Source organism: Chiloscyllium plagiosum, chromosome 1, assembly GCF_004010195.1.
Source record: "Chiloscyllium plagiosum isolate BGI_BamShark_2017 chromosome 1, ASM401019v2, whole genome shotgun sequence".
Lineage (NCBI taxonomy): Eukaryota > Metazoa > Chordata > Chondrichthyes > Orectolobiformes > Hemiscylliidae > Chiloscyllium > Chiloscyllium plagiosum.
In genome coordinates this window covers 11,790,895-11,818,886 of record NC_057710.1, presented here as the reverse complement: position 1 = coordinate 11,818,886, position 27,992 = coordinate 11,790,895, and the positions used below count along the sequence as shown (strand labels likewise).

At 40.1% G+C, this 27,992-nt stretch overlaps 1 protein-coding gene across 1 annotated transcript in view; it reads left to right on the top strand.

Moving 5' to 3' along the window:
* The window catches only part of atrn (attractin), a 397,885-nt gene that overhangs the window by 169,656 nt on the left and 200,237 nt on the right, over window positions 1–27,992 (top strand). The window contains exons 17-20 of the mRNA XM_043706341.1: window positions 2,540–2,759; window positions 14,155–14,340; window positions 21,274–21,495; window positions 21,891–22,028. Of these exons, the coding sequence (XP_043562276.1) occupies window positions 2,540–2,759; window positions 14,155–14,340; window positions 21,274–21,495; window positions 21,891–22,028 (766 nt within the window). The remainder of the gene's footprint in view (window positions 1–2,539; window positions 2,760–14,154; window positions 14,341–21,273; window positions 21,496–21,890; window positions 22,029–27,992) is intronic.

Genomic DNA, 27,992 nt, shown 5'->3' with positions numbered 1-27,992 from the left:
GTATTGGCATTAGAGGCAGTTCAGAGGAAGTTCACTGGATTGATCCCAGAGATGAGGGGTTTGTCATATGAAGAGAGATTGAACAGTTTAGGTCTATACTCTCTGGAATTTAGAAGAATGAGGGGAGATCAAATTGAGGTATCCAAGATGATAAAAGTTGTGCATAACACACACGTGGAACGGATGCTTTCTCTTGTGGGGCATTCTCGGACGAGAGGTTGTCGTCTTAGGATAAGGGGTAGCAAATTTAAAACAGAGTTGAGGTGAAACTATTTCTCCCGAAGAGTTTTGAATCTGTGGGATTTGCTACCACAAAGTGCGGTGGATGCTGGCAAAGTGAGTAATTTTGAGGAGGAGTTAGACAGATTTTTAATTGGTAATGAGTTGATTTGTTGTGGGGAGAAGGCAGGTAAATAGGAGTAATGACAGCATGATCAATTGGAGGAGCAGTCTCAATGGGCAAAATGGCTAATTCTGTTCCTATATATATATATGTCAACTTATGAGTAGTGGCACATTGTCTGCAAACAGTACAGGCAGATTAATTAGTGGCTTTTGAAAGGAAATTAGAATTTTCTGAAGAGAAATTAAATTGCAGAGTGACAGGTTCAGAGTTTTTTTTTATTTTATTTATCATTGTCACATGTACTGAGATACAGTTAAAAGTATTGTTTCATATGCTAATCAGACAAATAATACTTCACATAAGTACATCAGGGTAATAGAATGCAGAATATATTTTATAGTGAGGGGGAACGTGCGGAGGAATATCAACTCAACATGAGGGGTCTGTTCATAAGTCTGATAACTGCAGAGAAGAAATAGTGGTTCCAGAAACAAAGGCCCATCTCTCCTTGACATGACATAACATATCTGAGCAGGTTGAATAAAAAATATGAGCAATTAGGAACAGTAGAGAAACTAAGGGCTTTTGTGCACTGTTGCAAAAGCAAGCAAATCCTGGTGAAATATTGACCTTTATTTCCTGAGCAATTAGGTAAACTGTCACTTGGAAAGGTATTGCGCCGCCATGGATAGTCAGCATGTCTTTGTTAAGGGTAGGTAAACCCTTAAAAATTTGATTGAATTATTTGAGGAAGTGACAAGAATAATTGAAGGTAGTACAGTGGAGAACAAGAGTTGAAATGTCATATTGTAGCTGTACAAAACATTGCTGGTACCACAGTAGGGAGTACTGCATACAATTCTGGTCATCCTGGTGTAGGAACGGTGTGATTAAACTGGAATGAGGGTAAAAACCAAGGTGTTATCAAGAAGTGGAAGTTTTGAGTTATAAGGAGAAGTTGGATAGGCTGGGACTTCCTCCCTGGAGCGTAGGAGGCTGCGGGGTGACTTTAAAGAGGTTTATAAAATCATCAAAGGCATAAATAAGGTAAACAACCAAGTTCTTTCCCTAAAGTGGGGGAGTCCAAAACTAGAGGGCATAGGTTTAAGGTGAGAGGGAAAAGATATCAAAGAGACCTAAGGGACAATTTTGTCACACAGTGGGTGTATTTATGGAATTAACTGCCAGAGGAAGTGGTGGAGGCAGGTACAACTAGAGCATTTAAAAGACATTTAGACGTGTGTGGATAGGAATGCTTTAGAGGGGTATAGGCCAAATTCCGGCAAATGGGACTAGTTCAGTTTGTGAAATCATGATCAGTGTAGACGAGTTGCACGAAAGGGTCTGTTTCCATGCTGTTTATCTCTATGACTCTATTGAGGGAGTTGGAACGCAATAGTGAGTTAGCAGCATTGCTGTTTTGGATCTCCAGTTAGATCTCTGGTGAACTAATGGGCATTAGAACGAGAGAAAGATATTTTGTCCTTGGAAGGGGTGTTGTGCAAATTTGTCGGAATGATACACAGTGTCAGTGGTTAAATTATGAGTACGATTATGTAAATCTAGTTTCTTTATCCTCTGTCTAAAATAGTGAGGGGAGCTTAGTTAGGTATTTACGATTATAAAAAGACTCTTTCAAGTAGGTACAGAGGACTGATTTTGTTGTAAGATAATGGGCACGATGGACCAAATGGCCTCCTTTGTGCCATAATTCTTGTGATCATGCAGAAGAAAGACAAAATGATTAAAACTCAAGTTGGGTCTGTGCAGAGTGAATAAGCAACTTTGAGAGCCATTCATGACCTTGGTGTCTGCATAAGCATTTCATAACTGATGTACTACTGTGCTTTGCAGTATAGGTACTGTTGTAGTCTTTGGAAAGTATGTTAAGGGATACTTTTAAAAAAAAAAAAGCAGTAAATGAATTATCATAAGATGTGGATTAGTTGTGATATAACAGTGCCCTACCTGGTTTGAGGCAAATGGGCTAAATATTCTATGCTTTATTTTTTGTGTAACATTACACAAAATAATCTGTTCACAAGCAAATCAATAAAATTGTGGAATTTGCAGCTTAACAAAAGCCAAGCCAGATGGACACTATAAGATTTCAAATTCTGAAATAAATGCTGTATTTCTGTTCCTGTTTAGCAAATACTATCATTTTAACAGTGACATTTGTTAAATTTTCAGTACAAAACTATCATAACCCCATGGGTTGGATTACGGAAAATTAATGTTTCATATTGGTGCTGGGAAGACATGTCACCTTTCACAAACACATCATTGCAATGGATGATGGAAGAGCCAAGTGATGCAGGATTCTGTGGTTATTTGGCAGAACCTTATTTTGCGAGTTTGAGAGCAGCAACCTGCATCAACCCAGTAAATGGCAGTGTGTGTGAAAGACCAGGTGAGTGTTTTTGCAGGGCACGTGGCATGACAAACTTGTTTGCTCAATTTCCTAAGATATTGCAAGGCATTATGTTGCATCTTAAATAAAAACCTTGATCTGCCAAATGGGAAGGATGCAGACAACATGACACATTGGTCAACTAGCTGCTTCTGTGCTGAGATGGCAGACCCAATTAATCAAGAAAATAATTGAATCAAAATCATGTTTTAGCTCTCATGCTATTGCACTCAGTACTATGCCAGTTTTATTACTGAGACTCAAGAGATCGTCCTTGAACAGATGTCTGCAGTCTGAAGTGTCAAAAGGCTGATATCAAGTAAAGCATTAAGTTCTGAAGAATATCCCAGAAAATTGGGGTATTTTGGTGTTTGAAAGAGGCAAGAGTCATTTCTGGAAATTTTCAGAAGATGATGAATGGAAGTGACACAATAAATCTGAAACAAATATCGCTGTCACTTTCATAGTGACCAACACTAGGAATGAATTTCCAGGTCAGTTTTTAAAAGCTTTGGAATGATTTAAGTTGTTGAATTCTGCAGTAGGGTTGAGGAAAGGTTTGTTTTTCATTTAAAGTGGTTCATTTACATAACCTTACGTTTTGTTAGGTTTCCCTTTGCAGATTGGGCAAAGCCCAAAGTGTCTTTTTTAAATTAGTCCATTATTTGGATCAATTGCATTTGAAATCAATTAGTTCAGCCAGATTTAAAACAAAATTCCAACTATACACTTTGAGAAGTCAATCATGTTATTTGCCGATCCAAATGAAATTTCTTTGGTCGAGGTCACAACGTTTGGATACCAGCTGACAAATTATCCCTTAGTCCAATCTGGAGATAATTCAGATTAAAACTGAGTAACACTGTGAATGTAGAGCATTTCAAACTGTAGATGGGTTTTAACTTTGCCAAGTTGTTCAGCTTCATTGCTTAAAAATTCAGTCCTGATATCTGGATTCATTCATCACCTCCACGTGTACTGATTAGGATTTTGTAACAGTACCAGCATATTAAATGACGAGGCATTTCATGTAGAAACATTTTATTTAAAAGTAAATTTGCTAGGAATTTGAATTAATTTTTTTTGCTGTTGGATGTGAATTTCATTGTCAATGTCAGCATATATTGCTGATCTCAGTAGACCTTGAAGATGTTGGTGAACTACCTTCTTCACAGCAGTGCAACTGAGGTAGGTACATAGGCAGTGTCGTTTGGGAAGGAATAATATTAGGAGGTCTGCTTTATGGGTTTGGGTACTAGATTTTGATTTGCAAGATAAAATATTTCTTTGGACACCAAAACAGAAATTGCTGGAAAAGCTCAGGTCTGACAGCATCTATGGAGAGAACTCAGTTAATGTTTTGGTTCCAGTGACCCTTCCTCAGAATTAATGGGACAGAGGGACCTTGATTATCTGAACGAGGTGACCATCCTCCAAGGTGGACTTCGGGACAGGCATAAACGAAAAGTGGCCGAGGAGAGATTGATAGCTCAGTTCGGTACCCATAGGGAGGGCCTCAAACGGGACCTTGGATTCATGTCACACTACAGATGACCACCATTTCACCACACACACACACACATTTGTGGGGTGAATTTGTACTTGCAAAGTTACATTGTACTTTGCTCAAAAACTGCATGAATCCATGTAAGATTCTGTTAAATCATTTTTTAAGATTAGAATCAATCTAAACAGTATGGCTCAGACAAGAGCACACAGGGGGCTTAACACCTTCAACATATTAACTGGGCTGACACCAATTGTTAAAGTCAGCCTGAGAATGTAACTTTTTAAAAAAAAAAAAATAGTTTGTGAGTTCCATATGAAAGAAGTGAGATTAACATGGTCATTCTAACAGATGAGAGACTTAACAAGCAATCAAGGTATTTTTCAATTTATAATTTCAGTTACATCACACTGTAAACTTTTGCTCTCAGTTCTGTGTCTTAACAATTGTGTACTCCACAACCACCTGATGAAGGAGCAGCACTCCGAAAGCTAGTGCTTCCAATTAAACCTGTTGGACTATAACCTGGTGTTGTGAGATTTTTAACTTTGTCCACCCCAGTCCAACTTCGGCATCTCCAAATCATGACCTCAGACAATAATAATCAACAATTTCTCACCATTTTAAACTTAAACATTATTTTTTCTCCTCTTCCTACGAATGTGAATCACATTTCACCGCGTTATATTCTAGCTGTCAATGTTTTAAAGATGAGTGCAGAAATCTTTTCATTTGAGGCGGATTGTGAATCTTTAGAATACTGTACACCAGAAGACTATGGAACCTCAGTCTTTGAGTATAATTAAAGCTAATGTTGGTAATTCTTTTGACTGTCAATGGTGTAAAGGATTATAGAGATTATAGTTAACTCACCCACATTAGGGAGATTTAAACAATCCTTGGAGATAAGCACATGGATGGTGATGGGATAGTGTAGGGGGATGGGCTTAGATTAGTTCTCAGGTCGACGCAACGTTGAGGGCCAAAGGGCCTGCTCTGCGCTGTATTGTTCTATGTTCTAAGGCACTTGTGTGTTCAGCCAACCATAATCATATTAAATGGTGGAGCAGACTGAATTGACAAGTGGCCTACTCTTGTTCTTATGTTCCCTTAAACTTCCCCCCAAAATTCCAGTATCTTCTATGTGAAAGCCTCATGCTCTATACTGTTTATTTTGTTCTCTGGAAAAAAAAGTTCCATTAGCCTCCAGAATTTCTATCTCAGGTTTGTGTATTTTTAAGAAAATAAAACCAGCATAGCTATAGAAATACTTAGAGATTACAAAATACTTAAGGAACGTATGGGGGAACTGCAACAAATGTGTATTCCTGTCGGGCACAAAAGCAAAATGGGTAATAGGGCCAATCCATGGCCGACAAAGGAAATTAAAGATAGTATCCGATCCAAAGAAGAAGCATGCAGATTGGCCAAGTAAAACAGTAGGTTTGATGATTGGGAGCAGTTTAGAATTCAGAAAAGAAGGACCAAGGGATTTATTAAGAAGGGGAAAATATGGTGTGAAAGTAAACTTGCAGGAACATAAAGACTGACACGAAGAGATTTTGTAGGTCTGTGAAGACTAAGAGCTTGGTAAAGGAAGCTTTTGGGGAGGGTGGTGTTGGTCGTTGGATTGTGTTGAGATAGAAACAAAGAATAGAAATTAATGTGTCTTTTTCAAATTGGCGGGCAGTAACTAGTGGGGGGACCCCAGCTATTCGCAATATATATTAACGATTTGGATGAGGGAGCAAAATGTAACATCTCGAAACTTGCAGATCATATCAAATTGGGTAGCAGAGTTAACTGTGACAAAGATGCAGAGAACCTTCTTCATGATCTGGATAAGTCGGGTGAACATTTGGGATAGACAATTTAGGATAGAGATGAGACATTTCTTCATCCAAAGAGTGGTGAATCTGTGGAAATCATTACCACTGGAAGTAGTTGATGCCAAAACATTATGTATTCAAGAGGCAAATAGATAGAGCACTTCGGGTGGTTGAGCCCAAAGGTTATGGGGAGAAAGCAGGATTACGCTGTTGAGTTGGACGATCAGCCTGATTGTGATGAATGGCAGACCAGGCTCGAAGGGCTAGGTGGCCGCCTCCTACTCCAATCTTCTTTGCTTCTATTAATTAAACACTTTTATACCTACTGACAAAACGCTCATGCTACTTGTTCAAAATCAAAACTCAAAAATAAATAATATGGAAATAAATATCAATCACAGTAAGTAAATCCACATTTTGGTCCCTAATTGCGTTCACGCCTCCCGTGCCTCATGCACGGGAATTCGTAGAGGCCTAACATTCAAACCATAACTCATTAACAAGTACATTGATTTAGACTTCATTTACCAACCTCTCAGAAAAAGAACTGGAAGTGATATCACCCACCACAACAGACCAAGTCACAAAAATAGCAAGTGCGACAGAACGCTAGTGCTTCATTGGAGGCTCACTGATAACATTACCTAGCATGGTGACGAAATGTCTGAGAACACACCTACCAGCTCAGTGAGCAAACTTACGACATGATGGTGTTGTCAAGGGCAGGTCATGTCTGATAAATTTGATTGAGTTCATTGATGAGATGACGCAGTGGATGAGGGCTGCGTCACCTCATCAAAGAACTCAATCATTTTTGTCGATGTTGTGTATTTGGACTTTGAAAATGCATTTGGTATAGTGCCTAATGGCTGGTTGGGTCATAGAGTCCTACAGCCGGAGACAGGCCCTTCAACCTAAACTGTTCCATGCCAACCAAAATGTCCATCCCTACTAACTTTATTTCCCTGCACTTGGCCTTCTCAACATTTCCTATCCATGCATTTGTCCAAATGCCTTTTAAATGTTGTTAATGGACCCACCTCAACTACCTCCGTTGGCAGCTCATTCCATATGTGTACCACCCTCTATTTCACAAACTTGCCCCTCAGGTTCCCATTTATTCTTTCTACTCTTAGTTTAAACTAATATCCTCTCGTCCTTGATTTTTCAACCTTGGGAAAAAGACTGAGTGCATTCCCCTTATCCATGCCTCTCATGACCTTGTACATTTCCATACAATCACCCTTCAGTCTCCTACATTCTAAAGAAAAAAGTCCTAGCTTGTCCAACCATTCCCTATAACTCAGTCCCTTGAGTCCTGGCAACATCCTTGTAAACTTCTTCCCTCTTTCCATTTTAATAATATCAAGGTAACTAGGATTGAACACAGTACTCCCAACTACAGCCTCACCACTGGCTTGCAAAACTTCCCAACTTGTATACTCAGTCCCCTGACTGATGAAGGCCAGTGTGCTGAAAGCTACCTTCACTGTCCTGTCTACCTGTGACTCCACTTTGAGATCTGTGCATCTGAACTCCAACTCTGTTCCACTACACTCCTTAAGGCTACCATTCACCATGAAACTCCTAACTTGATTTGACTTTCCAGAATGCACGACCGCACATGTATCTATATTAAACTACATTTGCCATTTCTTAGCCCACTTTGCTCACTGATCAAGGTTTTGCTGTAATTTCTAATAACCTTTGTCACTGTCCACATTAGCGCCTATTTTAATGTCATCTGCAAATTTACTAATCATGCCTTGTACATTCTCATCCAAATCATTGACAGAAAACAAACAGCAATGGGCCCAGCACCAACTACTGAGGCACTCCAATAGTCACAGGCCTCGAGTCTGACAAGAATCCTTCCACTATTACCCTTTGCTTCCTATCATCAAGCCAATTTTGTATCCAGTTTGCCAGAGTGCACTGGATTTCATGCGATTTAACCTTCCAGAGCAGTCTACCATGTTGAACCTTCTCATAGGGCTTATTGAAATCTATATGGGTGACGTCCACTGCCCTGCCCTCGTCAACCTTCCTGGTCACTTCATTAAAGAACTCTAACAAATTTGTGAGGCATGATCTCACACAAAACCATGTGAAGAAGGCTTATAGGATCCTTGGGTTTATAGTGTTTCGACACTGGGTAAACCCTCCTGCTTAATTTAAAACCAACAACACAGCACAGATTTATCCCGTGCAATAATCTGTAAAAATTCGAGTGGCCAAGAACTATTTAAAGTAAACATTAACAACCTTATTTCTTGATGTATAACGGAGAATAATTAACTAACACCTGTTTATCATTCCTTACTCAAACCTATCTGTTACCTTCCCGTCTACAGTACTAGTCCAATAAAATTCCCGGTTAGGATTTATAAGACAAGACTTTTTATCTCAGAACCAGGCAGCTTTCATTCTTCTTTTTGGATCTTCCTGTGTCGTCTTTTCTTCTTAAGAATTTCTGCATCACAGGTTACTGATCGAAAAGGTACCTTTTTAAGAGAGCTATTTTTCAAGCATTTTGTTTACATTCTGGGGCTTGGCAGTTCTCCTCTGAACTGTTCAGTTTTCCCTGGTCTTATACCCCCAAAGCATCGGATTATGTCATTGGCTTTTAAGATTGTCAATGTACTTAATTCAAACTGCATTGGCGTTTGATATTTTTCGGGGTATAATTTAAACTGATTGGCCGAATTCGAATTTGTTTTTGTTTCCAAGCAACGAGTTGTTCATGCAAGTGTTACATTGTTGCCTTATTGAGAATACTTAGTGCTGTGTTGGGTAGTTTTGCTGCTTTTAACTCTCTTAACATCTTCATAACAATAGAAACATAGAATATAAAAGCAAGGAAGTGATGCTACCCTTGTTTAAATTATTGGTCAGACTGCATTTATTTCGGGATTCTTACGTAGGAAAGGATGTTAAAGACCTGAGAGTGCAAAGTCACTTTGCTGGGATGATAGCTGCAATGGGTGATTTTTGATACAAGGAAAGATAAGAGAAATTGAGTTATTCTCCTTGGAGCAGAGAGGATTAACAGGTGACCTCATAGAGGTGTTCAAAATTACAAAATATTTTGGCAGGGTAGAGAAGGTCATAATTTCAAGATTGTCAGCAAGAGAACTCTGAGGGAGATGAGAAGTGTCTTTACTTAAAAAGTTGTTAAGATTTGGAATGTGCTGCCTGGAATACTGGTGAAGGCAGCATTTCGGTTTCAATGTATATTATGTATGTTTAAATTATTTTAGATAGCTATGGTGATAGGACTAGAGAATGGGACGACCGGAGTAGCTCTTTCTGGAGCCTGTACAGACACAATAGATCAAATACCCACCACATACTGTAAATTCTATGATGGGCTTGTCATATGAAGAGCAGTTGAGGACTTTAACTCTGTACTCAAATGTTTAGAATAATGGGGGGATCTCATAGAAACTTACACAATACTGAGTGGCCTGGATAGAGGGAATGTGGTGAAGATATTTCCACTAACAGGAAAGGCTAAGACCCAAAGGCACAGTCTGAGTGAAGGCACAACTCTTTAGAACTGAGAAGAGTAATTTCTTCAGCCAGAAGATAGTGAATCTTTCGGACTCATTCCGCAGAAGGCTGTGGAGGCCAAGTGCAGCACCACTTTCAACTTCTCGCTAATCTGAGAAATGCCTGTCTATTCCTACCCTCTGTTTTCTACCTTTTAACCAACATGTTATCCATGCTGCCATAGACTCATTGATCCAGAGCATTTCTAATTTGGTAACCCTGGATGACAAGAGATATTGAAGCTTTGACCAGAAAAAGGAGGTATGGCTAAGATACAGGCAGCTAGGATCAACGGAATCCCTGGAGATATATAGGGGATACAGGAGTTTAGTGAAGAAGGAAACCAGGAAGGCAAAATGCACTGAGTGTATTTAAGACAGAGATAGTTTCATGGTTCGTAAGAGGATCAATGTTTATGGGAGAAGGCAGGAGAATAGAGTTGAGAAACATGTCAGCTATGATCAAATGGTGTAGCAGACTCGATGGGCCAAATGGCCAAACTCTGCTTCTATATCTTATTGTTTTATGATTTCTGGAACATGCTGCTTTATGAAACCATGACAAAAATGGTCTATGAATTTATCATGCATGTTGTCGGTATTGATTTGATTCATCCAATCTATTGAGACTGCAGTTGCAAACTCTCTGGTTCAAACCCAGGTGGTAGGCAGGGGTATGAGCCAAGTTTGTGGTGGGTGCAGAAGACAATGGCTTTGGTCTCCTTGACATTTAAATGGAATAAATTTCTTCTCATCTGTTTCTTGATTTTGGATGAGAAGCCTGACAAAGTATTGCAACTACGTTTTATTCCTCTTTTGTATCTAAGATTTGTACATAGATGCTTGTACTTAAGATGGCACACAAGAGGTTGACATTGTAAAAGCTTTACACTGTACCTCTACAATGGAGTACACGTAATAATAAAAGGATATTCAATTAATGGGTATTCTATTCTGTACAACTTGAAGACGGGAAGGATTGTGAAGTAGCTGTGAGCTAGAGCTGGGTGCCATGGACATAGTTATGATTTTGGATGATAGTTCAGAGCTGGCAGGTATATAAGAAGTACACATTGGCCAAGCTTAGATGGGGAAAAAAATCATTGGCAATTCTCTGGCTCCAGCTAGATTCATAAGAATGGAATTAGGCAAATGCAGTTCAAACTGGCTGAGTGATGATTGAGACACGTTGTTGGAGGATGGTATGATCGCGTTTGTGAAAGGCTCCAAACATGCCTGCCAATTCTGTCTTACCTACTTGTTAGTAATAGCCTCAAAAATGTCTAACAGATTTGCCAGCCTCTAGGTTTAGTTTTGAACATTCTGCATATGTTTTGTATAAAGTTGCAATCTGAACTGACTTTTCTTTTGGGGAAGAAAAAAAGAAAACTTTAATCAACTGACATTTTAGGAATGTGATTTCTTTGTGAAACAGTTGCTGCCAAATGTCAATCTACGTCAGCACGTACTTGCTGAAAATGTCAGAAAGCTATTTTAATGGCTGAAAGACAGTGAAATTGCAGGGTTGTACTCAGATGGGTTTACGCGCAAAATGTGATAGGAATATCTTTCAAAGTTTGATAATGTGCGTACTTTCTTGAGAAACATAGGAACTTGGCAGAGAAGCAAGAAATTACATTCTGGTCAGATTTCTTCTTGACAGGCTTGTTTGTGCTATGAATTAATATCTGCAAGCTTTAAGCTTTCACATACAAAGTAACAGTATGCAGTATAAATTTTCTTTTCACTGTCAGGATGGTTTTTCCTTTTGTTTTGTACAAGATTGTATTATAGGAACTCTAATGACGTGGAAATGATAATGGAATTGAAAGGCTTAGCATGAGAGACACTTTCTGTATATTGTTCTGTTATTAGCAACATCAATCAAAAGGTATTGTTTAATGCTGGACCTATAAAATGTTTCATCCTTTTCTTAAAAAAATTATGAAGTCAAAACCTGAGAACAACCATGATAATGGAAACAATAGCTTTGAGGGTCAAGCTGATCTCTGAATGTCTTTTCAGTATGGAAGCCCAGATTAAAAATGAGCTGCTTGCATTGTGGGGGGATACTTTAAAAACGTTTTTCATCATTTTGATCTGAGAAAAATTTAATTTTTATTTTCTTGTGTCCTCTCTCACTCTTCCCACATTAAAACAAGCAAATTTAAGCTGATGCTATCAAGACATTCAAGGATAGTAGTGGGAAGTTGCGTGTGGAGGCTGAAGAGATTGGGGAGACAATGAATGAATACTTTTCGTCAGTATTCACTCAGGAACAGGACATTGTTGCCGATGTGAATACTGAGTCACAATTAGAATGGATGGCTTTGAGGTATGTAGGGAAGAGGTGTTGGAAATTCTGGAAAGGGTGAAAATAGATAAGTCCCCTGGGCCTGATGGCATTTATCCTAGGATTCTCTGGGAAGCAAGGAAGGAGATTGCAGAGCCATTGGCCTTGATGTTTATGTCCTCGTTGTCTACAGGAGTAGTGCCAGAAAATTGGAGGCTAGCAAATGTGGTTCCCTTGTTAAAGAAGGGGAGTAGGGATAACCCTAGTAACTATAGGCCGGTGAGTCTCACTTCTGTTGTGGGCAAAATCATGGAGAGAATTGTAAGGGATAGGATTTATGAACATCTGGATAGGAATAATGTGACCAAGGATAGTCAGCATGGTTTTGTGAAGGGCAAGTCGTGCCTCACAAACCTTATTGAATTCTTTGAAAAGGTGACGAAGGAGGTTGATGAGGGGAAAGCGGACTTTAGTAAGGCGTTTGATAAGGTTCCCCATGGTAAGCTACTTCAAAAAATACGGAGGTATGGCATTGAGGATGAGTTGGAGGTTTGGATTAGGAATTGGCCGGTCCTGGAATTCCCTCCCTAATAGCATTGTGGGTCTCCTTACTGTCCATGGGCTGCAATGGCTCAGAAAGGCAGCTGACTCCCACCTTCTCACAGGGCAACAATGGACAGGCAATAAATGCCAGCTAGCCAGCAACACCCATGTTCCATGAGTGAATCAATCTAAAAACGTTCTAGTTATTCAAAACTTGAGGTAATTTTCCTTCACTACCAGATCTGCATGTTTCATTTAACTGTTCCAGTCTCATAAGCTGCGATGCTTTTTTTCCCACGAGCACTCACGCTACCAAGATTTTCTCAGTCTTCCATTAAAAGTTTTTGCAGATTTACAATGAAATATCTCTCGTCTGGATGTTTTCATAAACAACAACCTTTACATTGAGGAAACCTATTCCCTTAACCGTCTTCAACAATCTCTGTTTCTAGGAGAATGTATTAAGACTATAAGAAATAGAGCCAGGAGCATACCTTCCAGCCACTCGAGCCTGCTGGTCCAACATTCCTTGATACGTGGCTGATCCAACAGTCCTCATTCCACTTCCTTGCCCCTTTCCCTGTAGCGCTTGATTCTCCAACTGATCAAGAATCTATCTCAGTTTAAACATACACAAGAACTCTGTCTCTACAGCACTCTGTGGCAAGGAGTGGGCATAGCTTTAAATTAAGGGGTGGTCGGTATAGGACAGATGTTAGGGGTAGGTTCTTTACTCAGCGAGTCGTGAGTTCATGGAATGCCCTGCCAGTAGCAGTGGTGGACTCTCCCTCTTTATGGGCATTTAAACAGGCATTGGATAGGCATATGGAGGATAGTGGGCCAGTGTAGGTTAGGTGGGCTTGGATCGGCGCAACATCGAGGGCCAAAGGGCCTGTACTGCGCTGTATTTTTCTATGTTCTATAAGACGTGCAAAGTTTACTTGAGATCCTTTTTCAGTTGAAGGTGATCATTGAGCATCTATTTTTGGGCTTTAGATGGAAGAAGTGGGTGTTTATTCTGAAAATGCTAGTGAATTACTCAATTCTTGAAATCTCACCATTATGGCTAGGCTCCTGAAACTCAAAGGCTTAACAATCTCTGGAAATGTTCATGCAGTCAATGTTTGAGAATAATACAGGACCTTGATCAGTTTTTAAATTCGAAAATAACTCTTAATTTATAATTACCAAATGGACATGAACGTGAGCTTACAACCTTAAAGTAGTTGCAATTTGAGTTTTAAAACTAATTGATATCCTCAAAATATGTTTATAGATTATTTCAATTGGCCTTTTCTGGTGCTTACTTTGTGATCAGACAATCATGTTGGATTTGACATAAATTTGCTCATATTTGCTAGCTTGTAATTCGGTGCTGCACAATTTAGTGAATTTGATTTCATTTGATTGATTGTCAGAATTCCTAGGTACAGTAACAAGTTTTGTTTTGTGTATAGTACAGGCAGATCATACCATGCAAATAGGTAATAGGCTCTGCTTTGGGGTAGATAAGGAAAGGGCGAAATTTTGAGAAAGTTTTGCTGCTGAGAGATTTTAAACAATGGAATTGAGGTTTTTTCTGATCGTCAATTGGAGGAAGATGAGTAAAAGTGAAAATAAAACCGGCAATTAAAATTCCACTGAAATCAAGATGTTCCCTCTTCAATTATAGCAAACCACAGTGCGAAGCAGTGCCGAACACCTTGTGCGCTGAGAACAACCTGTACTGAATGCACCGGTGGCAACTCTGAGTGTATGTGGTGCAGTAACATGAAGCAATGTGTGGATGCGAATGCATATGTGCCTTCCTTTCCATTTGGCCAGTGTATGGAGTGGTACACCAAGAACAGCTGTCAAGGTGGGTAAAATGAAACTCTCTGCCCTTGTCATTATTTTATGATACTTTCCATACCTCTGGTTTGATTATTTTTAATTGTGGGCAACTTGAAGCTAGTTGTTCATCCAGTGCATTTTTAAATCTTCACTTATGCTGACATGAAATTTACTTGTCTTCAAAGTAATAATGAATTTTATTTCCTGCCAGTTTGTTTTCACATGCACCATCGAGTACGTACATATTTGTTCCTTACTTGAACCAGTCAATTTTGGTAGGTATAACTTGGAGGTATAAGATGCGCTTTTGAAATTTGGAGGTTGCACATAAATTGGAAATGTGATAAATAATAAGGAAGGTGATGATAAACTTCAAAATGACAATTAATTGAGTTCACAGATGGCAAATTAAGTTTAATACATGAAAGTTTGTGGTGACAAATCATGGTGGGAGGAATAAGAAGAGAACAAAACATATTAAATCCTATAATTTTGAAGAAGTGGAAAGAGACTTAGAGATGTTTTTGCACAATGCTTTAACAGTGGTAGGACAGATTAACAATGCAGTTGCCATGATTATTATCAACAGCGACAACATTCTGTACAGAAGCCTGGAAACTAGTCTGAGTTAATTTATTTCAACTCTAGTTGAAATAGCACGTGAATTTCTGAACACCATTCTTGAAAAGGACATGTAAATGCTTTGGAAAGTGTGCACAAGAGATTTCTAGAGTCGGGGAATTGTAATTATGTGGATTGTTTTAAGAAGCTGATGGTGTTTTTCAGTAGGGCATGCTGGGATGTATTTAAGAGGTGTTTAAAGTGATGATAACATTGAATAAATATGGTTTCCAATGGCTAAAGTGTTGATAAGGCCATAAGACAAAGAGAAGACATAGACCATTCAGCATATTGAGTCTGCTCTGCTAGTCAGTGAGATCATGGTAAATCTGAATCCTGAACTCCACATTGTTGCCTTTTCCCCATAATTCTTGAGTGCCTTGCGAATTCAAAATCTGTCTGTCTCAGCCTTGAATAAACTCAGTGACTTAACTTTGGCAGCTCTTTTCGGGCAAAAGCCCTTCCTGATGAAGGGCTCTTGCCCGAAATGTCGATTTTACTGCTCCTCGGATGCTGCCTGAACTGCTGTGCTTTTCCAGCACCTCTAATCCAGAATCTGGTTTCTAGCATCTGCAGTCATTGTTTTTACCTCTCTGACGAGATGGCCTATCTGAGGGAAACAACCTCCCTGTATCTTCGAGGAGAAAGTGAGGGCTGCAGATGCTGGAGATCAGAGCTGAAAATGTGTTGCTGGAAAAGCGCAGCAGGTCAGGCAGCATCCAAGGAACAGCAGAATCGATGTTTCGGGCATAAGCCCTTCTTCAGGAATGGCTGAAGAAGGGCTTATGCCCGAAACATCGATTCTCCTGTTCCTTGGATGCTGCCTGACCTGCTGCGCTTTTCCAGCAACACATTTTCAGCTCCAATCTCCCTGTATCTGCCCTGTCAAGTCATGTCAACTTGTACGTTGCAATAAGGTTATTTGTCTTTCTTCTAAACTCCACTGAATACAAGTCCAATCTACTTAAACTCTTCTCATAAAACAGTACTCCATAACTGGTATCACCCCAGTGAGCTTGCTCTGGAATGTCTCTACTGCCAGCATATCTTTCCTTAGAAAAGGAGATCAAAACTGTTCTTGCATTCCAGATGTGGTCTGACTAGTGTCTTATGTAGTTTTAGCAAGACCTCCTTTATTTTTATACTCCAATCCCTTTGAAATAAAAGCTAACATTCCATTTGTCTTTCTTGTTAATTATTAAATTTGTACGGTAGCTTTGTTGTTTTTGCACAAGGACTTTCACATCCTTCTTTACTGTAGTTTCTTGCAGTCTTTCTCCACTTAAATAACATTCACTCTTCTATTCTTCCTGCTCTAGTGCATAACCTCATAATTGCATATTCTATTCCCTCTGGCAAGTTTCAGCCCATTTGCTTAGCTTGTCTAAATCTCTTTGTCAACTGTGTCATCCTTACTATTTGTATTCTTTCCTATTTTGGTGTCAAATGCAAACTTGGCTATAGTAAATTCACTTCCTTCATCCATGACATTAATATATATTGTCAGTAATCGTGGTGTCAGCACTGATTTCTGTGGCATTCCACTAATTGCAGGTTTTTCCCAACCTTATTCCAACTCTGTCCTCTATTAGTTAGTCCAGACAGACTCCATATGATTGGTGAAAGTAAAATTAACTTTAACCAATTTATTGGAGACTTTTGAAAAGGTCGTATTTGCTGTGGATGAATGGGAGCTTTGTGGATGTAATGTGCATGGATTTTCAGAAGGCACTTAGTAAGATGCCTTCCTATTCTAGAATATTATAGATACCTTTCCTTTTGTGGAAAATAAATGGTCATGGTGTAGGTGTTGACATCGACTTGCACCAAAGATTGGTGAACTAACAGGAAGCAGAGTGGATACAAGAGGGTTATTTTCTGGTTCAGGGATCAGTGGCATAATCTTAAAATGTTTAAAAATTTCAATTACTCTGTCTCCACTACTCTCTGAAAGAGACTTCCATAAATGAATAACCAACTTAAGAGCATATTTCTCCTCATGTTAAATGAGAAATTTTCTAAAAAAGATACACTAGTTCTAGTGTGTGTCACAAGGGAAACATCTTTTCAGCATTCACCCTAGTATTTCCCTTCCGGATCATCTATACATCATAGAGCATAAAAGAGTGCAGCATAGGAACAGGTGTTTCAGCACACCATATCTATGCTGACTATGTTGCAATTCTAAACTAGCCCCATCTGCTTGCACGTGGTTTGTATCCCTCTGTTCGCTCTCTGTTCTCATACCTATCTAAATGCTTCTTAAGCATTGCTATATCAGCTTCTTCCCCTGGCATCAGATTCTAGGCACTTACCACCAACTGTATCTTTAAAGGAAAACTTGCCTTGCACATCTTCTATAAACTTTTCCCTTCTCACCTTAAACCTATTGTAAATTTGCATCTCATTTTTCTCAACTCCCAATGAATACAAGCCCAAACTGTTGAGCTTTTCCTTTTCAGACAGCCATTTCATCCCAGCAAACAAGCAAGTGAACCTATTCTGCATCTTGTATCTCACCAATAGAAACAGTTTTTCCTCATTTATTTTCACTGAAACTCCCTCAATTTTGCATCTCTTCTTGATCACCTTGTGTGCGGGAGAACAATCTCAGCTTTTCTGATTTCTCTGCAAAATTTGAGTTCATCCCTAATGTTATTTTGATAAATTTCAGCAATCACTCCAAGCTTGTAAATATTCTCAATATTTTAATGAATCAGTGAAGCAATTTTGTTGTCACATATACAATATATATCAATTCTTACATTCCCCGGTCAAAAATGTTGCTCCTCAGCATTATAAATTGCAGCTTTTTATACTAGCAATCATGTTACAAGTAAATTGATCATAGGCATACTGTTTTCCCTGTAGCCAAATAAATTAATGTTTGAGGAGATTTATTTCACACAACTTGCTTGTCGCTACCTACCTTGAGTGTTTAACTCACAAATGCCTGTTCGTCTGTTTGATGTAGAATTTTAAATGATTCAGTATTACAGCTCATTACTATAACCTACATCCTTAACGGCTTTGTCCCCCACTCTGATGATGGTTAGTGCCTTACATATTGGTTCTGGTAAAATAATGTAATATTAAAAATCACTTTACAAAGATGGAGATATGTTTTAGTGGTCTAAAGAACTAAGAATTTGTCATTTATCCTATTTTGTGGCAAATGCTCACCTTTTATTTTCCTTTCCCTTCCATTCTCTTTTGTTGAACTCATTATTGTGAAGATACAAGTAAACATGACTGCTTAGCTTCTACTTCAAAAGGCTGCCATCACTGTGTGTTCATTACAGGTACAAGTTCCCTGAGTCCTATATTATACCGATGGGTCTCAGAAGCCAAGCGATTTTAGATGATGCCCTGACAATATGCAATTGCACCCATTAGATTTTCAGTCTTCATTTCTTTACAATCGACCTTAATGAAGCAGCTTTTCCTGAATGAGGACGCATCATTTTGTAACTAATTGTGTAGTTTTAGAAAAGTTGTAGACATCATTTTAAAATTTTTTACATCTTATAAATCACCAAAATAAGCAACGTTTAGTTATCACAACTAAACATATGATCAAAAACACATTAAGGCATTCTGGCAAATGCATTTCTTAATATTGGACATTTAATGCATCCTCAGAACAAATGGCCTTGATGCTTCCCTTAACATCAGTTTTATTTGAAGTTTGATGCATTTGGAGAATCTGATTTTTAATGAGGCTGGTAATAAGTTGATTTTATTTTCATAGTGTGTACTAATTTGTGCTCAAGGTGAGTGATATCACTGCAGAAATGGGACTCTCATATGGGCACCCAATATAACTCTGTCCTAGTTGGATTGACATGAAACAACATTAATAATATACTTCAGCTCCTTATGTCTGTTGTGCCATGTTCATTTATTTTACACCTGTCACATGGCCAGTTCTGATGAGACCCTCAGAATAAATTGAGGAAGCAGAGGTGGTAAAGTCACTGTAATGCAGAACTCCAAGCTTGTACTCTGGGGAATAAAGGTTCAAATCCCACTATGGCAAAATAAAGGTTCAAATCCCACTATGGCAAATGGTGGTATTTGAATTGAAAAAGAAATCTGGAATACAGGGCTGGCTTAGTGGTGAGCACCATCATTAAATTCCTATTGGGTTCACTAATGCCCTGTAGGGAAGAAAATGTTTTGTTAATTTTCTCACTAGTGCCACTGGCTGGTCAGCATTATTGTCTGTCCCTAGCTGCCCTTGAGTTGACCGGCTTGCTCGGTCATTGCAGAGGGCAGTCAGCCACATTGCTGAGGTCTAGAGTCACAGGTATTAGATCATAAAACATAGGTGCAGAAATTAGGCCATTCATTCTGCTCCACCATTCAATCATGGCTGATAAGTTTCTCAACCCCATTCTCATGCTTTCTCCCTGTAACCCTTCATCCCCTTGACAACCTGTCTATCTCCGTCTTAAATCTACTTACTGACCAGGCCTCCACAGCCTTAGATTAGATTAGATTACATTACAGTGTGGAAACAGGCCCTTCGGCCCAACAAGTCCACACAGACCCGCCGAAGCACAACCCACCCATACCCCTACATTTACCCCTTACCTAACACTACGGGCAATTTAGCATGGCCAATTCACCTGACCTGCACATCTTTGGACTGTGGGAGGAAACCGGAGCACCCGTTTTTAATTGAGCACAAATTCCATCACCTGCAAGGTTCAAACCTGGGAAACCCCCCCCAGCAGGAGGATATAAATAGGTCCTAAATATGACCTTGCCCCCTCCTCTTTCCACCCCCCCCCCCCCCATAAATCTGCCACACTGACTTGGTCTGGCCTGCATGCGACTCCAGAGTCTGAGCACTGTGACTTACTTATAACTACCCTCGGCACATTAGGATTAGGCAGTGAATACTATGCTGGCCTTGCCAGCAATGCCCACCACCTGTGAATCAATTTAAAAAAAAACGTAGTCTAAATTTTGTGTGGTATTTTCATATTCATGCGATCGAAACAATTTTGTTTCTTAGAGGACTCTTACAGTAAGGCATTCGTTGTTCTAATAATTCCAAGAGTGTGGGCTATCAGAAGTGAAAAGCCAGTGTCTAGATTAAAGTGGTACTGGAAAAGCACAGCAGGTCAGGCAGCATCCGAGGAGCAGGAAAATTGACGTTTCTGGCAAAAGCCCTTCATCAGGAACAGAGGCAGGGTACCTGCAGAGTGGAGAGATAAATGAGAAGGGGGGTGGTGGGGGGAGAAAGTAGCCTAGAGTACAATAGGTGAATGAGGATGGGGATGGAGGTGATCGATCAGAGAGGAGGGTGGGGGAAGGTAGTAAAAGAGTACAATGGGTGAATGGGGGTGGGGATGAAGGTGATAGGTTAGAGAGGAGGATGGAGTGGATAATCTAGACTCTGGTTTCCAGCATCAACAGTCCTTGTTTTTACCAAGTGAAAAGCCAGTGTCAAACAACTGAAGTACAAGTTTTTCTGCTATAATGTGACAGTTGTGTTCCTCTGCAATCTTGCACTATGGAAAACTGCTATGCACTGTAGAAGATTGTGCTATGGAAACCCTGCTATACCCGTTCAGCAGAAAGTTGTGCAAACACTGTCCACAATTCATGTATCATGTTATAGCCAATTGCTGACGAAATGCGCATTACTCAAGAACTATCTGTACCTATCTTCCAAACTAAATTCAAAACTGTCTTTTGACAGAGGATAAAGCCAACCAGTTGGAATTTGGTTAAAATTGTTTTTGTTTGAAGCAGTTAAAATAATTTTTAACTGAATGAGAAATAATATTGCAAGAAAAGCATAAATCATAATGGAGGTAATCATGACTGCTATTGCTTTATTAGTATACATTGCTAGTTGGAGGTGGGTTGTTTATTCATACATTGGGTATAGGCATCTTTGGCAAGTCCAGCATTTGTTGCCCATCCCAAATTCCTTGTGAACGACTTGGTTCTCTGAACCATTTCAGTGGATAGTTGAGAAGCAACTATATGATGGGTCTGGAATTGGATTTGGCCAGGCTGAGTGAAAAAAGCAGATTCCTTTCCCTAAATTAAACCAGCTGGGATGTTTTAATAACAGAGATGGGAGTTACGTGGACACATTTGTCTCACTTTTATTTAACATTCTTTGTTTATTTTCCTTTGGCTTGGTGTCAGTTCTTGTCCTACTTTGTTATCAAAACCTTTTGGGCATTCTTTTCCCCTCGAACGTTCTCTGTCCTCATACACAAACTCTGTGTTCTACTATGAGAATAATGTGTGGATCACAGCTTATAGTCAAAACAGGATGTACGTGTAATGTATGTCTTTTCTATTGTCTTAGCTGAAAATTGTTCTGGTTATCGAACATGCAGTGACTGCTTGGAGCAGCCAGGATGCGGATGGTGTACTGACCCCAGCAATACAGGCAAGGGACAGTGTATAGAAGGATCTTATCGAGGACCATTGAAAATACCTGCAATAAATACTCCATATGTTCCAGTTTTGAATGTCAGCATGTGCCCAGCAGAAACAAAATACAACTGGTCCTTTATCCAGTGTCCAGGTTAGTAAAACACCCTTCATAGATGTAGTGATTGTAACAGGCTCGGCCAGGTGGACAGGGTTGAACATGATTTTCCTAAATGGGGCTACTAATCTGGTCCAATCAGGGAGTTCTGGCTGACAGATAAGAACAGGAATGTCAGACATGCTGTTCACTTTGAGAGCGAACTCAGAGACCTCAGAGAGGTCAGAGTCTCCACATATAAAGAAAGTGTGACTTTGTGACAGATACTGGCCTCTGTGAGGTTATTTCAACAGACAAATAGAAAGTATTTCTTCTCATGTATTTAGTCCAAGGGAAAATGTAAGATGCTTTGTGAGGTGAACTACTTTATTGACTGGCATTTGTCATTTTATATTTCACTGGATGAAACCATTTTGTTTTATTTACCTTAGCTTGTCAGTGTAATGGCCATTGCAAGTGTGTTAATGAAAGCATCTGTGAAAAATGTGAAGACTTAACAACTGGCAAACACTGTGAAACGTGCATTTCTGGTTATTATGGCGATCCTACAAATGGAGGGAGCTGCCAATGTAAGTGCCAGTGATAAGTTTTTCATTTGTCAATTTCCATGTTTGCTGAAATCCTGACTCCTGGAGCATAGTTCCACAGGTGCCATTGCCCCGTGATGAAATGAAGATAACCATTCTTTCTGTTTGAGGTTTCACAATAACAACGGGCAAGAAGATTCTGGCCATCGAATCTGATATATTTTGAGTCATAGAGACCTACAGCATGGAAAGAGACTCTCCTATCCAATCCATCCATGCCGACCAGGTATCCCAACCCAATCTAGTCTCACCTGCCAGCACCCAGCCCATACTGCTCCAAATCCTTCCTATTCATATATCCATCCAGATGCCTTTTAAATATTGCAATTGTACCAGCCTCCACCATTTCCTCTGGCAGCTCATTCCATACACGTAACACCCTCTGCATGAAAACATAACCCCTTAGGTCTCTTTTATATATTTCCCCTCTCACCCTTAACTATGCCCTCTAGTTCTGGACTCCCTGACCCCAGGAAAAAGACTTTGTCTATTTATCCTATCCATGTCCCCTCATGGTTTTATAAGCCTCTATAAGGTCACCCCTCAGCCTCCAATGCTCCAGGGAAAACAGCCCCAGCCTATTCAACCTCTCCCTACAGCTCAAATCCTCCAACCCTGGCAACATCTTTCTAAGTCTTTTCTGAACCCTTTCAAGTTTGACAACATCCTTCCAATAGGAACGAGACCAGAATTACATGCAAAATTCCAACAGTGGCCCAACCAATATTCTGTACAGCTGCAATATGACCTCCCAACTTCCGTACTCGATACTCTGACCAAAGAGGAAAGCATACAAACACCTTCACTATCCTATCTCCTGCGACTGCACTTGGAAGGATCATATGGCTCAATAACCCCTACACATGTTTGAACTATCAAAAAATAATTGACTATGAATAAATAGTTTGACTATTTCAGTGTTTTGATTTTATTTAAGATCAACAGTATCCTTTTGTTTGTAGCCCTGTTCATGTTACTCTGTTGAACTGATTTTGTTGCAGGTTATGCTTGTGATTATACAAAAAGACAAACTTAAAGCTTCCATAATTTGAAACTTTAAATATTTCTAAGGTGCACGAGTTCTTCACATTTAAAAGTCTTGTGTTTCTATTATTCCACACGGTAGACTTGTGAGGAAAGTTATTGTTCCAGGAAAAAAAGGGACAGTAACCACTTGGATACAAAATTGGCTGAGGTCTATATAACAGAAATGGTTCGTGGTATTTTTCGGGCTGGAAGAATATTTATCATGGAGCTCCCCAGGAGTCGATATTGTGTATATAAATGTATAATGTGTATATAAATGATCTAGATCATTGTATGAAGGAGACAATTTCAAAATTTGAGGATGACATAAAACTTACAACAGTTGTCAACTGTGAAGACGACAATGTAGAACTTGTTAGGGACATTAGTAAATTGCTGGAGTAGACTGATTGATGGTATATCAAGGTCAATGCAAGAAGTTTGAGGTGATATACTTCGGTACAGGTATCATGATGAAACCTTATAAAATAAAAGGTACTATTCTACAGGGTGTGTGAGAGAGACCTCGGTATGTCTACCTAAGTAGTTAAAAGTAGCAGGACAGAGATAATTGATGATAAAGCATAGAATGTTCTAGGCTTCATAACTAGAGGCATAAGGTTATTCAGACTGCATAAACATTTCAGTCTGGGTGATAAAAGTGACATCTGAATATTTTCCTGAGTTGTCTGTAGTCTTCTGTTCCCACTGAAGTCACTCAAATGTTAATTCTGTTCTCCCTGCAGGAGTTAGCTTTTACATGTGATTTAGGGTAATCTCTTATCTCGAGTCATCCCTCCAATGTCATGCCCATTCCTCAGTTAAAAGAATCATTGGATGATATGTTCCCAATGCCAGTGTTTAATATTTTGCTGAGGTTTTGTGATCTTCTATCCTCTGTGGAAGTGACTTGATTTAATATGTTCACATATTGGCCTAATTTTAGCCTTCATTCACTTGATGTGTAAATCATGACATTTGTTGTAGTCTCTGCAGTCCCAGAGGAACATAGGGCTGCTCTCTCAGGAATGAGACAGTTGGTGGTGGTTTAACCTGAGGGTCACCACACTACAGGTGAGGAGAAGTTGATGGAAGAGTCCTTCATGGTAACCTCCGCCATTGTGGGAAAGTAAAATTGCCATAGTCCCACAGAACCATAAAGAGATTAGAGAGAATAACTAGCGATGAATTTAATGAGGTCACTATGCCTCAGAAAAGGTTGCGAAGGTAGAACTTTAGGGCAACCTCAGCCAGTGTGGGAAATGAACGTGTACTGTTGCTTTAATTCTGCGTTGTAAACCAGCCATTCAGTAAACTGAGCTAACCAAATCCCTCTGTAGCATCATCCCATGTTTGAAAATGATTAATCAATGGCCATTTCGATTAGAGTCATAAAGTCATAGAGATGGACAGCACAGAAACAGATCCTTCCGTATTACACACTGGGTGCGTATCATCCTACTGTTCTTTTAACTGAGGAATGGGCATGACACTGAAGGGAGGCACGGTGGCTTAGTGGTTAGCACTGCTGCCTCACAGCACCAGGATCCCCGGTTCGATTCCAGCCTCTGGTGACTGTGTGGAGTTTGCACGTTCTCCCCATGTCTGCGTGGGTTTCCTCCGGGTGCTCTGGATTCCTCCCACAGTCCAAAGATGTGCAGGTCAGATGAATTGGCCATGCTAAATTGCTCGTAGTGTTGGGTGCATTGGTCAGAGGGAAATAGGTCTGGGTGGGTTGCTCTTCGGAGGGTTGGTGTGGGCATGTTGGGCCAAAGAGCCTGTTTCCACATCGTAGGGAATCTAATCTAATCTAAAATCACATGCAAAAGCTAACTGTCCTCATCAATGCTCACCAGATATCCCAACCTAATCTCGTCCCATTTGCCAGCACTTGGCCCACATCCCTCTAAACCATTCCCATTCATATATCCATCCAGATGCCTCTTAGATGTTGTAATTGTACCAGCCTCAACCACTTCTTCTGGCAGCTCATTCCATACATGCACCACCCTCTGCGTGAAAATGTTGCCGCTTAAGTTCCTTTTAAATCTTTGCCCCCTCTCCCTAAACCTAGGTCCTATAGTTCTGGACAATAGATAACAGTTGCAGGAGTAGGCCATTTGGCCCTTGGAGCCAGCACCACCATTTATTATGATCATGACTGATCATCCACAATCACTATTCTGTTCCTGCCTTATCCCCATAACCCATGATTCCACTATCTCTAAGAGCTCTATCCATCTCTTTCTTGAAAGTATCCAGAGATTGGCCTCCACTGCCTTCTGGCGAAGAGCATTCCAAATATCCACCACCTAGATCTCGTTGTACTTCCCCTTTCCTGGGGTGGATTCTCCCACACCAGGAAAAAGGCCTTGTCTATTTACCCTATCCTCCCCCTCATGAGTTTATAAATCTCTAAAATGTCACCCCTCAGCCTCAGACGCTCCAGGGAAAACAACCCCAGCCTATTCAGCTTCTCCCTTTCGCTCAAATCCTCCAACCCTAGCAACATCCTTGTATATCTTTTCTGAACCCTTTCAAGTTTTGCAATATGCTTTTGAAAGGAGGGAGACCAGAATTGCATACTATATTCCAAAGGTGGCCTAACCAATATCCTGTACAGCCACAACATGACCTCCCAACTCCTGTACTCAATACTCTGACCAACAAAGGAAGCATGCCAGATGCTACCTTCACGATCCGATCTATCTGTGACTCCACTTTCAAGGAACTGTGAACCTTCAGTACAAAGTCTCTTTGTTCAGTAACACTCCTCAGGACCTTAGCATTAAGTGTATACGTCCTGCCCTGATTTGGCTTTCCAAAATGCGGCACCTCACATTTATATAAATTAAATCTCATCTGCCACTCCTTAGCCTATTGGCCCATCTGATCAAGATCTTGTTGTACTCTGAGGTAACCTTCTTCACTTTCCACTACACCTCCAATTTTGGTATCAACTGCAAACTTACTAACTGTAGGACCTATGTTCACATTCAAATCATTTATATAAAATGACTAAAAACAGTGCAACCAGCATAGATCCTTGTGGCACACCACTGTCACAGGCCTCTTGTCTGAAAACAATCCTCCACTAACACCCTTTCTCTACCTTCGAGCCAGTTCTGTATCCAATTGGTGAGTTCTCCCTCTAGGCGAAAGTGAGGACTGCAAATGCTGGAGATTAGAGTCAAGAGTGTGGTGCTGAAAAAGCACAGCAGGTCAGGCAGCATCCGAGGAGCAGGAAAATCGATGTTGCGGGCAAAAGTGCTTCATCAGGAATCTTGATGAAGGGCCTTTGCCCAAAATGTCGATTTGCCTGCTGCTTGGATGCTGCCTGACCTGCTGCACTTTTCCAGCACCACACTCTTGAATCTAGCTCTCCCTGTATTCCAGGAGATCAAACCTTGCTAACCAGCCTACCATGAGGAACCTTGTCAAAAGCCGTACTGAAGTCCATATAGATCATGTCCATGGCTCTGCCCTCATCAATCCTCTTTCTTACTTATTCAGAAAACCCAAGTTCATGAGACATGATTTTCCACACACAAAGCCATGTTGGCTATCCCTAATCAGCCCTTGCCTTTCCAAATATATGTAAATTCTGACTCACATTCTGATTTTCTCCATCAACTTGCATCCCCACTGATGTCAGGCTCACCGGTCTGTAGTTCCCTGGCTTTTCCTTACCACCTTTCTGAAAACGTTAGCCGACCTCCAGTCTTTCAGCACCTCACCTGTAACTATCGATGATGCAATTATCTCAGCAAGGAGCCCAGCAATCACTTTCCTAGCTTCCCACAGAGTTTTAGGAACACCTGATCAAGGTAGTAGAGATTTATCCACCTTTATGCATTTTAAGGCACCCAGCACCACCACCTCTGCAATATGGACATTTTTCAAGATGTCACCACATTCCATAACTTCCAACTCCCTGTCCACAGTAAACACTGATGCAAAATACTCGTTTAGTAACTCTCCATCTCCTGCAGTTCCTCACATCGGCTGCCTTGCTGATCTTTGAGGAGCCCCTATTCTTTCCCTAATTACCCTTTGTCCTTAATGTATTTATAGAGTCCCTTTGGATTCTCCTTAACTCTATTTGCCAAAGCTATCCCCTTTTTGTCCTTCTGATTTCCCTCTTAAGTATACTCTAAGAATTCACTCAATTTCTGCTGTCTATACCTGACATCTGCTTCCTTCTTTTTAATGAAAACCTCAATTTCTCTAGTCATCCAGCATTCCCGACTCGTACCAGCCTTGTCTTTCACCCAACAGGAATATACTTTTTCTGGACTCTCCTTATCTAATTTCTGAAGGCTTCCCATTTTCCAGCCAACCCTTTATCTGTGAACTTCTGCCCCCAATCAACTTTTGAAAGTTTTTGCCTAATTCTCTCAAAAGTGGCCTCCTTCCAATTTAGAACTTCAACTTTGAGATCCAGTCTATCCTTTTCCATCACTGTTTTAATTATATTCCTGAAAATGGAAATTCTTCTCTATTTGACCGAGATGATTAACAGATGAACGTGCTCAACTGGATAGAGTTGCAGAGAGGTAGCTCATTGTCGTTTCATTTCTCCATATTTTGAATTTAGTTCTGAATGGTCAAGAATCTCCTCTCCGAAAGAAGCATTAATGCGGTATAAACGGCTCCATTTCGGAATGGCAGGCAGTGACCAGTGGGGTACCGCAGGGATCCGTGCTGAGACCACAGCTTTTTACAATATATGTTAATGATGTAGAAGATGGTATCAGCAATAACATTAGCAAATTTGCTGATGATACAAAGCTGGGTGGCAGGGTGAAAAGTGATGAGGATATTAGGAGATTACAGGGTGACCTGGACAAGTTAGGTGAGTGGGCAGATGCATGGCAGATGCAGTTTAATGTGGATAAATGTATGGTTATCCACTTTGGT